At 52.6% G+C, this 17957-nt stretch overlaps 1 protein-coding gene across 6 annotated transcripts in view; it reads right to left on the reverse strand.

Annotated features, from left to right (window-relative positions):
• Nucleotides 1–17957, reverse strand: part of GPSM1 (G protein signaling modulator 1) — a 162867-nt gene that overhangs the window by 95068 nt on the left and 49842 nt on the right. For all 6 annotated transcript variants that reach the window (XM_075905594.1, XM_075905595.1, XM_075905590.1 and 3 more), the window contains 4 exons: nucleotides 10646–10867; nucleotides 7609–7744; nucleotides 6316–6458; nucleotides 1179–1302 (listed from right to left, as the gene is read on the reverse strand). In XM_075905594.1, coding sequence (XP_075761709.1) covers nucleotides 1179–1302; nucleotides 6316–6458; nucleotides 7609–7744; nucleotides 10646–10867 — 625 coding nt within the window. The remainder of the gene's footprint in view (nucleotides 1–1178; nucleotides 1303–6315; nucleotides 6459–7608; nucleotides 7745–10645; nucleotides 10868–17957) is intronic.

Here is a 17957-nt window from a genome sequence, read left to right on the forward strand (position 1 = left end):
CCTCGCCCTCCCTTCCCCGACCCTGCCAGCCCTCCCCGGGCAGCCAGCCGGCACGCTGCAAACTCCCGGCTCCACCAGGCTCCCCTCGGAACCCAGCCGGCTGGCCCCGGGCCTCTGGGGCAGACCACCTGGTTATTTATCCCACCCCATAGACACCCCCGCGCAGCTCAAACCAGCCCGCGAGACAACCCCGCTAATGCGCCCACGGCTGACGCAGAGCAGCAGTGCACAGCAGTTGGCCTGGGCCAGTCCTGTGTGGGTCGGGTTACTCTTCGATCGGGAAAGCCTGGCCCCATTACACCTCTGACCACGCTCCTTCCTGGAGGAAGGGCATCCCAGCGAAGACGGCGCCCGAGCGCATTGGCGCAGGGCCCCGTTAAAGCAAGGACGCTGGGTGCCCGTCACTCCACAGGGGGCTGTTCCAAGCCAAGGCGGCAGCAAAGAGGACGTGTCCCGTGACGGTTCACGCCGCGGCAGGTGATGTCGCGCCACGGAGACCCTCTGCGCCTCCTCCGCTTCGCATCGGGGGCACTCCGGGCTGTTCCAAGCAAGTGAGTTTCTTGTCCAGGACAGCAGCCAGCCCTGGCGACGGGAGGCCGCTACACCCCGCCCAGACCCTGCCAGCTGCCTCCAGTCTGCCAAACGTGCCTCACTCCTGTCGAGGGGGCGGACGGCTCCCACACGTGGGAGAGACACTCAACCCGCCAAACTGAGCCTCCAACGTGGCGGGAGCAGACGCGTGTTTTAAACACTTGCGCCTCAGGTGGATTCTCCCTGTGGATCGGTACCAACAGGCCCCCGGGCGTGGCCTCCCAACACCGCCCGTCTGAGCCCCAGCAGCCTCCTGCGGCTCGCAGCGCCCTATCCTAAGCCCCGCCTAGGTGGGGTTAGCCCACGGCACCCACCTTGCAGCGCCCACCTTGCTCACCCTTCCAGGGACACGTGGCTAGACCAGGCGAGACTCCACCCCCTTCGTGCGGAGAGCTCCCTTCCGCCCCCGGATTTCGGTGGGATAACTCGGGAGTCAGGCGCTACCAGCACGAGGCGGGGGACAGGCTCCGGCGTCTGACGCGGCTAGGGGCGCAGGCAGTGCCATGCGGAGGGCCGGGCACAAGGCTATGCTGGAGGAAGCGAGTGGCTCGCCCACGCCCCACGGGAAGGAGGGCCACGCTCCTTACCTCCTTGTGGAAAGCGGTGGCTTTGCTGAAGTTGCCGAGCAGGTACTGGGTGTTGCCGAGGTTCCCATAGGCCCGGCCCTGCGCGGCTCTGTCCCTGAGCTCCTTCACCAGAGACAGATTCCTCCTGAAAGAAAGCAGAGCAGCACGCCTGGTCACTCTCCGCCCGGGGCAGCCAGCTCCATTGACCTGAACGTGTAGTGGCGACTGGTGAGGGAGAATCTGGGGGGAGCCACGGGCCACACGACTGCCCCCCCCCGCCCGGAGAAGGGCTGGAACAACCCCCCTCAGGCCCTACCTCTCCCCCAGCCCTGCCCTCTGCAGCCTGGGGAAACAGTGAGGACATGAAGGGTCTGGCGCAGACAGGGGTGCACGGACCAGTGTAGTTCCAGGCAATGGGCCAGGCGCAAGGATATGCCTAAGGACGCGGCTGTAGTCGTTTGGAACAAAGGCATAAGTTGTTATTGTGGGACACGCCGCAACGCCTCAGAACTTCACGGCGACAGAACCTGGAAACTCCTGCTGCCGAAAACGCAGGCCCCAACCACTTCCACGAAAGGTGAATCTCCATTCGCTAGTGCAGTAGAGGGCCAATGATGCAGCGTTGAAGAGTTCTAGTTCTATCCAGCAGAGGGCAGCGGTGTGCGCACAAGCCAGTTTGCGAGTCGGCTTCCCCTCTCCAAAGGCTCATACTTTGGAGAACATTGCGCCATCACAGCAGATGCTCAGGGACTGAATTTAACCACACGAGTTAGAGCTTGACCCATTGTGGGCTAGACCCAAGGCAGGCAAACTCAGAGGCTTAAAACAAAACACCTTTCAGAAAGTCGCCCATCGGTTTGGTTTCTTTTTTTTAGATTAGAAAAGCCTGCGGTCCTTCCTCACTCCTCCCAGGCCCACCGCAGAGCCCCCGTTAGGCAAGATTACACGGACAGCCAAGAGGCACCATGCCTGCTGGTCATTCTGGCTGGATTAAGACACGGGTCAGCGTGCAGACAAGCGACATCTGACTTAGGAGCCACACGGCGTTTCTGCACCTGTGCTCCTTCTCACGCAGCCGCCCGATGGGACGCAGCCGCTTCTTCTGCCGCCCCTCTAAGCAGGTGCAGATCACAACGTGCACAGGATTTGGGTCCTTCCATCCGCAGCTGCTGAAGCAAACGCAGCCGATCCCTCCCATGGAACAAAGATGCCAGTTCCCTGTTAGCCGCCCAGAGAGAGAAAGAGCTGAAGAAGCCTGTGCAAAAATGTGCAAAGCGCTTCCTTTGGAAATTCCTGGGCACTGAAATTCTACCCTCCTATGATCTCCACAGTCCCCATCATAAAAGGAACAGACACAAATTCTAGGGGCCATAATGCAATTGTTGACCAATGCTTTGCTCATTAAGGTTCATCACTAACTCTCTCTTCACAGCAGTCTCCCCCGACCTTTCACCTCGCTGACCCCAAACGCTTTATACGATCCCCTTGCTGTCCTATGTTAGTTCATCAAGTGGCCCTGTGGCACCTTAGGGTGTGTCTAGACTACAGGGTTTTGTCGACAAAAGCGGACTTTTGTCAACAAAACTATACCTGCGTCTACACTGCCGCTGAGTTCTGTCAACATAACGTCGACAGAACTCGGCAGTTTTGTTGACGGCGGTAAACCTCATTCTACGAGGAATAACGCCTTTTGTCGACAGAGTTCCGTCGACAGACGGCGTTACTGCATCTACACTGTCCTTTGCGTCTACACTGTCATGTCGACAAAACAGCTTGCTTTGTCGACAGAACTGGCTGTAGTCTAGATGCTCTTTGTCGACAGAAGCTTTGTCGACAGTATCTATCGACAAAACTTCTGTCGACAAAAGTCTGTAGTCTAGACGTACCCTTGGGCTATGTCTACACTGGCACCCTTTTCCAGAAATGCTTAAAACGGAACCGTTTTCCGTTATAAGTATTTCCGGAAAAAGCGTGTCTACATTGGCAGGATGCTTTTCCGGAAAAGCACTTTTTCCCGGAAAAGCGTCCGTGGCCAATGTAGACGCGCTTTTCTGGAAAAAAGCCCCAATCGTCATTTTCGTGATCGGGGCTTTTTTGTGGAAAAGACTACTGTGCTGTCTACACTGGCCCTTTTCCGGAACAGTTTTTCCGGAAAAGGACTTTTACCCGAACGGGAGCAGCATAGTTTTTCCGGAAAAACACTGACAATTTTACAGTAGATCCTCATTGCTTTTCCGGAAAAGCAAGCGGCCAGTGTAGACAGCTGGCAAGTTATTCCGGGAAAGCAGCTGCTTTTCCGGAATAAGTGGCCCAGTGTAGACACAGCCTTGGAGACTAACCACAATAGATATAGGACTGTGAGCTTTTGTGGGCACAACCCACTTCATCAGATGATGAGCTGGAGAGGAATAACAGAAATCCAGTATTTTATAACGGAAAAAGGAGGGGGTTGGGGGAAAGGTACCTGTCAATTATAGAACTGGGCCTAACGAGGCTAATTAAGTGGGCTGGAAGGGTCCCATTCTTAGCTTTTAATGGGAAAATGAGGTGTTAAGGCAGGGAAGGCTGGCTTTATAATGCCACATCCAGTTAATGTCTTTATTCAAGCCCAGGGAAATCGTGTCCAAGCTGCAGATGAATGTCAATTCTACACTCTCTCTCTAATTGGCTTGCGAAATTCCTTTGTAGCAGAACGGCTACTTTTAAACCCACGAGGGGAGTGCCCAGGCAGGTGAAAATGTTCTCCTCCAGGTTTGTGCGTGTGATCATTGCTGAGGTCTGATCCTGTGTCGCAGGGACTGTCCAGCGCAGCCAAGACACATGGCAGAGGGGCCGGGCTGGCACTTGATGGCATCTCTCACATTAGAGGATGTGCCAGTATCTGAGCCATCTTGTATTTGAGCTCGCTCAGATTGGAGCAGGGGGCTGACGTTGGATGAGCCGTCCGGCAGGTCTCTCGCTTTGTCTCAGTTTATCTCCTGACGCACACGGGTTACGGGCCCTGCACAGCGCTAAAGGGGAACCAAGCCTGCTTCGGAGTAGACACGAAGCACGATTGGGGATTTTAGATCCTCACGCAGCAATGCCCGTGGGCAGTCCTGTGGCCCTTTAAAGACTAACACATTCCTTTGGGCATCCGCTTTCATGGGCAATGACCCGCGTTGTCCGACGCATGGAGTGGAAATGACAGAGGCAGCGTAAACACGCTAGCACATACAAAAGGAGTCAGCTCATTGGTGCTAAGGAGGCCAATTCAGTCGGGGTGGGGGTGGCCCACCCCCAAGAGTTGATGAGGAGGCGAGTCCCAAGAGAGGGAATATCGTAGTGAACCAGCCATTCCCAGGCCCTATTTAAACTAGAGATGTAAAATCTCATTGAATTGGCTAACTGCTTAAACAGTACGTTTAACCGATTAAGGGGAGGCGAGCGGAGGGAGGCGGAGAGGGCCGCTGGGTTGGAGCACACCTGGGTTGGAGCTGCTCCAGTCCCCTCTGGTTAGCATCCCTAATTCAACTTGAATAGTGTCAAGTTTGCAAATGAATTGCAGCTCTGCAGTTTCTCTTTAAAGTCTGTTTTTGGGGGTTTTTTGGTCAAAGGGTGGCCGCTTTTAAATCGCTCAGCGTCCAAGGAGACTGAAGTGTTCTCCTATTGTTACCATTCTTGATAAGGGATTAGTGTCCATTTTCATTTTGTGTAGAGACTGTCCGGTTTAGCCAACGTACGTGGCCCAACACAATGCAGCAGCATATGAATACCAATTAGGGTTGCCAGATGGTTTCAACAAAAATACCGGACACAGTTGACATGACATCACAATCTACATCCCATCTTCTTTAGAAAATACCGGACGTTTCCATTTTCTCAATTTGTTTCCCGAACAGAAAGCTCAAATACTGGACTGTCCGGTTCAAAACCGGACACCTGGCAACCCTAATACCAATGCTTTGCAATTGCCCAGAACCTTTCATCACAGGATCTCCATGTTTGAGACAAGGTGGAGGAGATAAGATCTCTTATTGGACCAACTTCTGCTGGAGAAAGCGCAGCTTTTCAAGCTGGAGAGCTGGCTCTCACGCCCAGAGAAGCGGGTCCAAGAGAAGGATCTTACCTCACCCACCTGGTCTCTCTGGGACCGGCACGGCTGACGCACTGCACGGAGATGTTGAATGAAGTTGCATGCAATGTAGAAACGGAGGCAGAAACAGCCTGACTTTTAGAGGTGCTGAGCCCCTGCCACGGGAGCGGGAGCTGCTCAGTATCTCGGAACACCAGGCTGTGAGGGACATGCTCATGTTCAGACAAAGAACCAAACAGAAACTTAGAAATCCAGGCCCCTACTCTAAGCACACATGCCTCTCTCCCTCCTCGTTAATGGGAAGCCATTTAACTGCGATCAATAAACACATCCCAGAGCAGTGGAAAAGCCAGTTCTCCCTTTGCTGGCCTGCCACGGGTAGAGGCTCTCTTCCGCCCAAGCCCATGACATGGCCGGCACCTCGGGCGGGCTGAGGGATGCAGCTCTTTGAACGGGTCGAGATGTCCCGGCCACTGCCAGCTGCTGGAGGACGAGCTCTAAGCGCAGGCCTTGGCAGCTCAGATCTCCTTTGGAGCCGTTTGTGTCTAATGCAGGGGACAAGGGGCCTTTTCCAGCAGGCCCTGGGTGAGGGCTCAGGCTTGTTACGCAGGAAGGCCGACGAGATGAGCCTCGCGTCCGGCCTTGAAAACCGCTGTAACTTTTCCTTCCCTCCCCCCACTTTCTGCCTTTAGTCTCCTCTCCACACCCCACCGCGATGGGCCCCATTCTGCCGCAGAGGAGAGCACAGGGCCCTCTCCAGGTGAGCAAAGGGACAGCCAAAGGGGTGGGTGGATGGGGGGTCACTGGGGAGGAATGCACAGCGCTCCCCTGTCCAAAGTCTGCAGATCCACCCCCCGTCCGCCCCGAGGTCCCTGCTGGCTTAGTAAGGAGGGCCCCAGCCACCATCCCAGTGGAGGGCTACTGGAAAAAAATCACTTGCCACCAGCCCAGTGCGGTTAGCCGTCACCTGACTGGGCAGCTGCCCCAAGCGCGCCAGACGCTTTGCCATGGCACCCGGTTAAAGGACCGTGCCGGGGCAGTGTGGCCCCCTCCCCCGCAGATCCGGGAAGGGCTGGTACTTACTCATAGTACTCCGAAGCTCTCTGCAGCGTCTCCTTGACTTCTTGAGGCAGGGAACGTGAGTCTTGGGCCACGTTCCAAGACAACTGCTTTCCCTTTGCATGGTAAACATTGCCAATGTTATACAGCGCTCTAGCTTCACCTACCTGGGGGGGGGACAGAAGAGCAGGGGTTACACTCCACATTGCAATGCCAAGGCTCCTGGCTCTGGGCAAAGGGCCGCCAGCCAAAAACCAGGGCGAACCCGCAGACCATTACGGCTTCGTCTGAGACGCTAAGTCTGAGTCACCAGTTCCACAGTCCTTGGCTCTTATCTTGAGGTTTTTGTCAGTAGATCAAGGCCCTCTACAAAGGAGATCGTACTCATTCTCCCCCTTTTACAGATGGGGAAACTGAGGCGTCTTGTCCCAGGCCACCCAGTGGAAGAGTGGGGAACAGAACCCAGCTATCCTGGGTCCCAGTCCAATGTTCTGTCCACTAGGCGATGTTGCTCTAAAGAGTAGCAAATGGGGACCTCAGAGCCTCATCTGATGGCCTGTGCGCCTGGTGGCCTATGTGCAAGGGATGGTCTCAGTCCAGCCCCTTGTGGGTGGGAACCATCTGTCTCCACATATAACAAGTCCAGCATAGGCCGGAAGAGAGCCAGCTCTCCCACAATGCTCCTTGCCAACATCCTGTGGGCAGAGAGGTGTTCAGCCCCCATGACTCAGAGACCAACTAGCCCCACTGCTGAAACTGCCAACTCAGTGCTCCCAGCAACAGCATGCGTGTGCACACAAGAGATGGGCAGATGCGGAGCCACCAGGAACAGGACTAAGAGACACCCAGTTCCTTCCACATGGGCAACCAAACAGAGAAACAGACCAGGACTGTACAACTGATGTCCGAGAACCAGCCTGGAGTTCTTGGCTTGGGCCCCGTTCTGTGAACTCAAGGAATGTGAATCTCTATTTGTTTGGGTTCAGTGTTCCCATTTGGGAACAGGGGAAATCCACTGTTTCCTGGGTATTTGGGGTCTACATTCAAGGCATGCCCTGCCCACATTTTCATCCATTCACACGTCCCCTGCTTCCTCTGCCACTATGGATTGAACCTCTCTAGTCCAGAACTGTCTGGTCCGGACTAGAGAGGTTCAACTTGTACTTTCCCTAGCAACAGATCTGTCACGGAAAGGGAGGGCGATATGGTCAGTCTCTTTCCAGAGCCAGCTTCGATGATGTCTCAGTTGCTGGCTGGCCCCGGGGAGACTCTTAAAAGTCAGGGAATATTTCCTGTTGGACGTCCCGGATCAAGTACCTTGTCTCCCTGCTCCTGAGAAATGTCCAAGTGTCTCTGGCAACAAACGATAGCTTCGTCAAACTGCCCAAGTATTTTCAATGTATTTCCAAGGTTGCCACTGGCCTTGGCTTCTCCAATACGGTCCCCAATGGTCCTATGAGATGACCAGAAGAAGGGGAAGGGATGTTATAAATGCTGGCACATGCTTTAACCTACTGCCAGCAGAATTCAACCAGACTGCTATGTAAGGCTGTAGCAGGAGTCGGCACTAGGCATGAGCTCACCGGTTCCCATAATGGTTAAACAGTGGCTCCCAGCCCCGCTCTCGGGAAGCCAGATGCCACCCCATGCTGCTGCCTCTGTATCAGAGCCTGCAGTGCAGGGCAGCGGCTGGCTCTCTGGAAGTGGGGCTGGCTTAAAAGCCAACTCCCAGCACACACTGGCTCCCAGGTAGCTGGCTGGCACCTCGTGCTGCTGCCTTAGAGGCAGCAATGCAGGGTGGTAGCCGGCTCCCCGGGAACAGAGCAGCAGGAGAGAACTAGTGCACGCCGGGAGCCAGCTTATAAGCAGGCTTCTAGTGCACACTGGCTCCCAGCTATCGCCCGACACTGCCAGTTCTGCAGTATAAAGTTTGTACTGCAAAGCCTGCAGCACAGCCGGCTCACCAGAAGCACCTGAGAGCCGGCTCCCAGCACGCACTGACTGCCGGCATCAGTTCCAGGGAGCTGGCTGCGTTGTGGGTTCTGCAGGAAAAGCTTTATAATGCAGAGCCCACAGTGTGTAACTAACTGCCAAGATTTTTCACAGTTAAAAAGCAGTTAATTAGGTAACCACGTACCATCCCTTAACTCATCTTCTCTAGGGATGTGAACGATCTGCTCTAGTCGAGTATCCGGTAAGCAAATGCTTATTGGATAGTCAACAGACTAGATGATTAGCCACTTCCCGCCTCTCCCCCTTGCTGCCTCTATCAGAAAGGGAAGAGGAGGGGGAGCTTCAAAGCAGCGGCACCACGTGGAGCCTGGGGCCAGACCCCGAGCTCCACACGGCGTTGCCGCTTTGAAATGCCGCATGCAGCTCGGGGCCAGCTCTGGGCTGCACGCAGCATTTCAAAGAGGCAACGCCATGTGGAGCCTGAGGCCAACTGGGGTCTCCCCCACTGACCCCGGGCTCCATGTGGCGCTGCCACTTCAAAATGCCTCGGGGAGCCCGGGGCCAGCGGGGGACTGCTTGAGTTCCCCGCTGGCCCTGTGCTCCCCACCGCACTTTCGCCTTTGAAGTGTAGCAACACCCCTGGGGCTGTTGCTACGCTTCAAAGGCTGAAGCGCCCTTATCGACTAATCGAATAGTCGATGCAAATTGCATCGACTATTCGATTAGCCAAATAACCAAAATTTAACATCCCCAATCCGCTCCTAGCCTGCATGCGCCTTGTGCAAATGGAGGGAGGACACTCATTTAGTCTCGGAGTCAGATTTGTGTTTCCCCTCAGGCAGTTCTCTCAATCCAGGATGGGAAATAAAGTTCTATTTACCAGCCTCCCAGCCTGGAAGCTCCCACACGCCACCAACGGTCCGTTCAGCTGGCAAGACCAGGACACGATGCCCAAGGAGGCCGATTAGCTTTGCTCAGACAATCAATCAGAGTTCACTTTTGTTTCTAGGGACAGAGCATTTTGTTGTCTCTACAGAATTCCTAGCCCCTGGGGACTAACAGAGCGCCAGGGAATTACACGCAGGTGCATCAGACAGCACGTCTACGAGCCCAGTTACCGACCTGATACCAGTTTCTGAAGGGAGCAAGGTTCTGAAGATGCCCTGTAGCGAGTGCAAGTCAAGCAGGGAAAAAAGCCACTCTTGGCAGCTCCCCTGGGCCACCACACCGGTGCTACGTTCTCTGCAGAGAGTGCGGGTTCTCAGACCCTCCAATGAATCCACCCGATGGTAGACAGAACACTTTTAAATGGGCCTTGAGGCCACATTTTCAGCAGGCCTCCTTAATTACGCCTCTAACGGCGACACAAAACCATTGCCTCTCTGCGCGCCCCAAGCACACGTGTTTGCAAATTTTGTTGGGGGCAGAGGCGGATTTGGAAAGTCTGGCCCAGATCACCCAGCTTAGATGCTCCACAGGGGAGCGGTCGTGATGTAGCATTTGGGTGTGGAAAGGGCGCTTGTGTTTTGTTCCTAAAAGCTAGCCCCTGCCACCCCCACCTTCCGCCACAATGCAAGGGACCAGCGAGTGCTGGTGAAGGTCAGTACAACAGCACTAGAAATGGCCTGCGCCCCTCAAGGCAGGAGTCCAACTGCAGGGGACCCCTCACACAACAGATGGCCGCGCGCTGCTTTCTGCTCTGGCCTGGGCCGGCCGTGGAGGAAACAGGCCCGACTGAGATGGCCTCTGGTGTAGTGACCCCGCTGGGGAGAAGGTATTTTGGGAAGAAGAGGTCTAAGATCTTAAATGGGTAAGATTTCCTCCCCTGCCTTCAGACTCCTCTTCACTCTTCCTCCCAGCCCCATGCCCTGTGCAGACTAAGGATGTAAAATAACATTTAACTGGTTAACCAATTAAAGGGGAAGTGTAACCAGTGAACTGATTAAACGGGGCCAGGTGAGAGGAGGAGGAGCAGCCACTATGGACAGGCTGGAGCGGTCCCTACACCACGGTTACCGTGGTTACCCAGCCGGCAGCCTCACACAGGGCCGGAAGTGGCAGCGGGGGGCAGACGGGAGGGGAGGGGTGTTGGCTCCCATCCTGCGCAGGCTCGCAGCTGGGAGTCAGCAGCCTCCTACGGGGTGGAAGGGAGAAGGCGGCCCCCCCACCCCCGCCATCGCTGCCAGCTCCCAGCCCCCGGGGTGGGAGCAACCCTCTGCCTGTGGCAGTCCGCCCGTTAAGACAGAGTCTCTCTGTACAGTCATCCCCTGGGGTCCCACTTCCGTTCTCCGTTGCAGTCACCGGTTCCCTCGAGCAGCTGGCCTGGGATCCAGGGATCTTGCCTGAATGTGAGACCTGACCCATCACGTTTGGCGGGAGCCGCAGGCAGCGGGCCGCTTACCTGGCGAGGGTGAGGTCATGCTTGTGGTATTCCAGGGCCTTGGAATATTCCTTTAGGTAGAAATAGGCATTGCCCAGCTGGCTGTAGATGGCGCTAAGCGTCTTCAGATCCTCCGTCCCCACCTGCACCGCAGCTTCGAAGAAGGCGGCTCCGGCCTTGAAGTCGCCAGCTTTGCACAGTCGCTCTCCTTCGAGGGCTAGTTCGAGGCAAGAGGCCTCCATTCTGTTAAGATCAAGAAGATCGTTTCCCGATGAGCCGAGCTCTGGAGTGCTCACCTTTTGATGCTGTCATTTAAAAACATACACCCCCCCACCCACCCACCCACCCCGGTCATTTTGTGAGAGCACCAGGAGCAAACGCGTGACGCAAACCACAGGCTGTTCCCACACAGAGACAAGCAGGAGAGCCACAACAGAGCATCAGAAGGGCCAGACTAGGCCAGACCAAAGGCCCATCCAGCCCAGCGTCCTGTCTGCCCACAGTGACCAATGCCAGGTGCCCCAGAGGGAATGAAGAGAACAGGGAACCATCAAGTGATCCCACCTCTGTTGTCCATTCCCAGCTTCTAACCAACAGAGGCTAGGGACACCCTCTCTGCCCATCCTAGCTAATAGCCATTGATGGACCTATCCTCCATGAATTTATCTAGCTCTTTTTGGAACCCTGTTAAAGTCCCGATCTTCACAACATCCTCTGGCAAGGAGTTCCACAGGTTGGCTGTATGGGTACGTCTAGACTACATGCCTCTGTCGCCAGAGGCATGTAGATTAGGCTACCAGACATAGTAAAATGAAGCAGCGATTTAAATAATCGCCGCTTCATTTAAATTTACATGGCTGCCATGCTGAGCCGACAAACAGCTGATCAGACTGCCTCCTGGGATGAGGTTTACCTGGGTGGTCGACAAATACCTTTGATGTCGACACCGGTGCGTCCAGACTATTGCGCTGAGCCGACAAACAGCTGATCAGAGGCATGTAGTCTAGACGTACCCTACGTTGTGTGAAGAAATACTTCCTTTTAAAAAAACCTGCTGCCTATTAATTTCATTTGGTGGCCCCTATTTTTTACGTTATGGGAACAAGTACAGCCTCTCCCCGAGTTACAAACGAGTTACGGACCAAACACTTGGCCGTAACTCGATCTGTTCGTAACTCGGACCCCATTGAGTTACATAGCAACTGCGCCATTCGTAAGCGCAGGTCGCGTTCATAACTCGGGGACCGCCTTTACGACCGCTCCAAGGGCTGTTGGAACTCGGCTGTTCGCAACTCGGGGACTGGCTGTAAATAACTTTTCCTCGTTCACATTCTCCTAACCAGTCATGATTTTATAGACTTTTATCACATGCCCCCTTAGACTCCTCTTTTCTAAGCTGAAAAGTCCCCGTCTTTTTAATCTCTCTTCATGTGGCTGCGAATGGCACAGGTTTTAAAGATGAAAGACAAATTTTTCAAAAGCTCTTAAGTCATTTACAATCTTAAGTCTTCTCAAAAGTCAATGGGATTTAGGCTCCTCCGTGCCTAAATCCCTTTAGAAGATGGGACTCACATTCCTAAGTGACAACTGAGGAACTTTTGAAAATTGTACCTCAGTGTGAAGGGGAATGGGGGATTGTACAACACACCCTGTACAGAGTAACCACTCGATCACGGGCTGCTGGACACATGAAGGGGGGGAGCAGCCGTTGATTTTCCATGTCAACAGCGCACAAATATCAGACTCCTCCTGAAAGGAGAATAAAAACAGCAACGCTCTCCACATCTTGGACACTTGCCCTCTAAGGCCCTCAAACGCTTGACCCTCATTATATTAGCCTTCACACCCCTGTGATGCATGCTCTTCAGAGAGAGACAGAGAAACTGAGGCATAAAGACTGACAAACCGGCTCCAGGTAGCACAGAGTCTGTAGCAGAGCCATCTGTGGGACCAGATCTCTCGTTGGTCAGTCTTGTGCTTTAACCACAAACCTATCTTCCCTGAAATGCCTTCAATAAGCCACATAATAGCTCAGGTATTAAAGGGTCACTGGACTATAATAATTAGGAGGCACCACACTAAGGATGTAAAAAGTAAGGATGTGAAAATGTATTTAACTAATCATGTAACACCAGTCAACCGGAACCAGTATGCCTCAGTCAAGCATTAAGCTTCCTGGTTAACCATTCAAACCCCTACCCAGCACTGCCACAAAGGAGACTCAGCTGCTACTTCCTAACCTACTCTCACGCTGTGCCAGCGTGACCTGCTCCTCATTCTATTGCCCAGCAAAGAACTATTGCCTTGTCGCTCTTCCCTGCCCAAGCAGCGTACGCTGTACTTCCTGGCTATAAAAAGAAAAAGATCAATCATGTTTTTATGGCCATATCGAAAGGCCAGCCAAGACGGGAACCCCGGCCCGGGGCTGTACAAACACAGAGCGGTTGACCGTCTTCTTTAAAGCTTGCAACTAAAAAGCTCGGTTAGACCCAGCGTTGGAAAAGGGCCGGAACACACCAGCCAAGCCAGCAATCCGAGGGCAATCAACACCATGTTAGGGCTAGGGATGTAAGCAACTAGTCATTGTCCCCTTCCACTGCCTCTGCATCAGAGGCAGCAAGGGACGGGCAGCAGGAGCTGGGGGGAGCAGCTTCAAAGCCGGTTCCCTCCAGCACCGTCCCCAGAGAGGGGAGGGAGGTAGAGGCACAGCGGGGGATCCAGTATGAGCCAGGACTGAGCAGTCCATGCTCATACTGGGTCCCAGACCACTGCAGCTCTGCCTGGCAGCTCTTCCTACATTTAAAAGCAGAGCTGCAGCGAACTCCCTTATCAACTAATCAAGAAATTCCATCGACTACTCGATTCGTTTATTAACTGCTATTTAACACCCCCAGTTAGGGCCACCGTTTTTCGGGGGGGGGGGGGTTGGGTGGATTAGGGGAGGAGAAAGCATCAGCAAAAAGAGAAGGGAAGCGAGGAGAAAAGCCGGAGGGGGCAGGTTTGGAGTGGTGAGGAATTGAAGGGACTGTGAAAGGAAAAAGGAGAGAACCGGAACAAATATCTGACTTCAGCTGGAATTGCGGTTGGTCGGCCACGTTGAGAATCATGGGTCTGAGATGAGGGTAATCCAAAATGACAGGCTGCCTTTGAAAAGGCTGGTTTAAGTGCTCTGGCTAGCGTCACACACAGAGTCGATGTGGGATTGCTGGGATGAGAAGCCAGGCCCAATTTCTTGGTTCTCTAACCCCACACTCACTCAGTCGCCCAAGGAGAGCAGGGAGGGGTTATGATTTTCTTTAAGGGAGTGCATACCTCAGAATCGGAACATCTACCCAAAATGAGTCCCTGTGCCGCTTTCCCAAAGGCGAGCCCTGCTGCTGCGTGTTTTTAAGGAATGCCACAGAAATTTGGCAAGCACGACAAACTCTGGGCTATGCAGAACTTCTTGGTTTATAAGCCACAGTTTCCCAGGCCTGTTTTTCATCAACTTTCTGACCATCAATTTTTCCACAGACATTCTTTAGGCATCAGCAGCAAACCGGAGCTTTCATCCCTTGCTCTCCCTAATGTCTCTTGCACAGTGGTGTGAACACAGTCCACAGTCCATCAAAGCATGGGGAACCCAGGGAAAAGAACAGTGCAAACGGGATTTCCTGCCACAGTAATCTATTCCACACAGAGCGGCGTGCAGCCTCTGTCTACATTATGGCCTGTTAGAACCTTGTTTACACTTTGTTAAAAGGGGAGCATATTTTGGGGAAAACGTGACATTTAAACTATTTTAACAAAAATTCTTTAATTTTTTTTGTCAAAACCCAAAATATTTAGGCCAAAATTACTTCTGAATTTATTTTATTTATTGGGAATATTTCACTTTAATCAAAAAGGCTTTTTTCTGTTGACTAAAAGTTTGACACATGTATAGTGTCAACTCCTATTGCGATTTGGACTTTTATTAAGGCCATATCTATACTTACTGTACTGAAGATTGATCTTCTGGCATTTGATTTAGCAAGTCTAGTTAAAGACTCGTTAAATTGAATGCTGAGGGTGCTTCCTCGCAGCTGCCAGGAGTAAGGGAAGCTGATGTGAGTGTTTGTTCCATCGGCCTCCCACTATGAAGATGGTGCCAAGCTTGTCTTAAGATAAGCCAACTCCAGCTACATATTTTATATTGTTGGAGTTGCGTACCTTAACCCCACCCTCCTGGTCTAGTGTAGACCTGGCCTATGATTTGCCTGAGTACTGTGTCCTCCCCTACTCTACTCCCCCCAAAACAGAAACCAACCCAGTGTCGCGTCCCTGTTTGGGATAATCTTGTGGCATCGCAAAATTTGGCCAGCACAGATCCCTGCTGTCTGAGAAACCATGATATGTTTAAACGTGAGTGTCCTTACCATCTCTGCAGCATCTAGTGTTAACACTACCTAGTTGGTTTATAGCTCACAGCCTGCCTTGCACAACTGAAAATCAATCTGGGGAACTCATAGCTGCAGGATACTATTCAGGGAAGCAGCTTAGCAAGAATAAGAAACTGATGCTTCCATGACTAAGAGCAGTATGTGCAACAGCTGTAGCTAGAGGAACATTAACAAGGGCATTCAAACCTCACGTCAAAGCTTAAGTTGATGGATAGGGAAGTCCACTCCATACTGATAGTATTGTACAATCACCCAAGTGCATTTGGGGGGAAGGGTTCACTATTTCCTCTGCAGCAGCTACATTGGTCAATTTAAAAAATAGGAGATTAGTTTTGTGACGACGCGTCGGGGTTCCCCCGACTCCTGCACCCCCATAGTGGCACGAACAGCCTCTGCCAGGCAGTAGAATTGAGGGAGTTTATTGCTTCTCCAAGGATGCAGCACAGCACAGATGCAATCTAGTTACAGGACCAGGCCTAGGATGCCTCAGCCCCCCCTTGAGATGGGGGAGACTGGGCCCCTACATCCCAGCCCCTTGCTTAGGCTGCTTCCTCCAGGATTCCAGACAGAAACTGACTCTCCTCCAGCCCTGCCCCCCAGACAGGGTTTGGTCTCCGCCTTCCTCCCTCTCCCTGGGAGGCAACCGGTCGGACAGGTTGTGAGCCCCTTGCCTAGTGACTTATCCACTGTCCTATTGGGCCCGGAGGTCACCCACTGCCCAAGCCCAGCAACCAGCAAGGCACCCCCATACCCCACTGGGTTATAGAGCAGACAGCACGCCCCCACTACATCACACGTGTGAGTACAGGATATTAGTATGAATAGGGCAGTTGCTACAGCTGTGCCTCTGTTGGCTGAGATTAGTCATTTTACAAATTATTTACGGGGCTGCACAACAACACGGACATCGAGCAAGGCGGCTCCTATAGGGCACTGACCCAGGGCGCACACGTAAAAGACTTTCACAGCTGAGAAGAATCTTTATGGTTTCCTACAAGACAGAGCTGATGCTAAGTGCCAGGATGGTAGGTAGAAGCAAGACAGAGACGATGCTACCTTGCCAGAGGAGGCTGCGAAGGCTAGGACTATAACAGAGTTTAAAGAGAAGCTAGATAATTTCATGGAGGTTAGGTCCATAAAAGGCTATTAGCCAGGGGATAAAATGGTGTCCTTGGCCTGTGTGTGTCAGAGGCTGGAGAGGGATGGCAGGAGACAAATCGCTTGATCATTGTCTTCGGGCCACCCTCTCTGGGGCACCTGGTGCTGGCCACTGTCGGCAGACAGGATACTGGGCTAGATGGACCTTTGGTCTGACCCAGTACGGCCGTTCTTATGTTTAGCAGTTTCACTGTTCAAACATCTGCGCTCTCAAGCCCACAGGATTTCCAGCCAAGATAGGAAGAAAAACGGTCCAGACAACCATCACAGCACCATGGAACCAGAGAGTCCTAGGGTGGAGGAGACCTCAGGAGGTTGCAGAGTCCATCCCCCTGCTAAAAGCAGAACCGATCCCAACTTAATCATCCCAGCCAGGGCTGCATTAAGCCGGGACTTAAAAACCTCTAGGGATGGAGATTGCACCAGCTCCCTGGGTAACCCATCCCAGGGCTTCACCACCCTCCCAGGGAAATAGTTTCTCCTAATCACCAACCTAGACCTCCCCCACTACAACTTGAGCCCATTGCTCCTCATTCTGCCACAACTGAGAACAGCCTCTCTCCATCCTCTTTGGAACCCCCCCTGCAGGGAACTGAAGGCTGCTCTCAAATCCCCCCTCACTCTTCTCTTCTGTAGACTAAACAAGTTCAAATCCCTCAGGGTATGTCGACACAACAGACTAATTTTGAAATAACAACCCCTCGTTCTATGAGGAATAATACCCATTTCGAAACTGATATTGTGAAATAGGGGTAGTGTGGACGCTCAGGTGCTATTTCAAAATAACGACTCCCCAGAGTCATTCAAAGTAATTACTCCCCAGTGCTTCCTGGGGCTCGAAGTCAAGATAGCGTGTCCACATTAAGGAAGCCTGCCTCAGACTAATTTTGAGGCACCTCTGTAGCGTGGGCACACCATCTATGTTTTATTAGTCTATAAAGTGCTACCAGACCATTTGTTGTTTTTTAAGTTTATACTGTACAGACTCACTCGGCTACCCCTCCGACGCTTATTTTGAAAGTGTGATTCGGGAGTTATTATTTTGAAATAACCTGGTAGTGTAGACATAGCTTCAGCCTCTCCTCATTAGTCATGTGTTCCAGCCCGATGGGGCTACTATAAGGTGGGTGCATAACTGGCTGGATAACCTTCTCAGAGAGTAGTTATTAACGGTTCAGTCATGCTGGAAGGGCATAACAAGTGGGGTTTCACAGGGGTCTGTTTTGGGACCTGTTCTGTTCAATATCTTCATCAACAATTTAGATATTGGCATAGAGAGTACACTTATTAAGTTTGCAGATGATGCCAAGCTGGGAGGGGTTGCAACTGCTTTGGAGGATAAGGTCATAATTCAAAATGATCTGGACAAACTGGAGAAATGGTCGGAGGTAAATAGGATGAAGTTTAATAAGGACAAATGCAAAGTAATCTGCTTAAGAAGGAACAATCCGTGTCACACATGCAGAATGGGAAGTGACTGTCTAGGAAGGAGAACTGAAGAAAGGGATCTAGGGGTCAGAGTGGACCACAAGCTAAATATGAGTCAGTGTAACACTGCTGCAAAAAAAGCGAACACGATCACAGGAGTGTTGCGAGCAAGACACGAGACGTCATTCCTAACTGTCAGGGTGGTGAAACACTGGAATAAGTTGCCTAGGGAGGTTGTAGAATTTCCATCACTGGAGATATTTAAGAGCAGGTTAGATGGACCTTTATCAGGGATGGTCTAGATGGTGCTTGGTCCTGCCGTGAGG

Source organism: Pelodiscus sinensis, chromosome 22 (genome assembly GCF_049634645.1).
Source record: "Pelodiscus sinensis isolate JC-2024 chromosome 22, ASM4963464v1, whole genome shotgun sequence".
NCBI classification, from domain to species: domain Eukaryota; kingdom Metazoa; phylum Chordata; order Testudines; family Trionychidae; genus Pelodiscus; species Pelodiscus sinensis.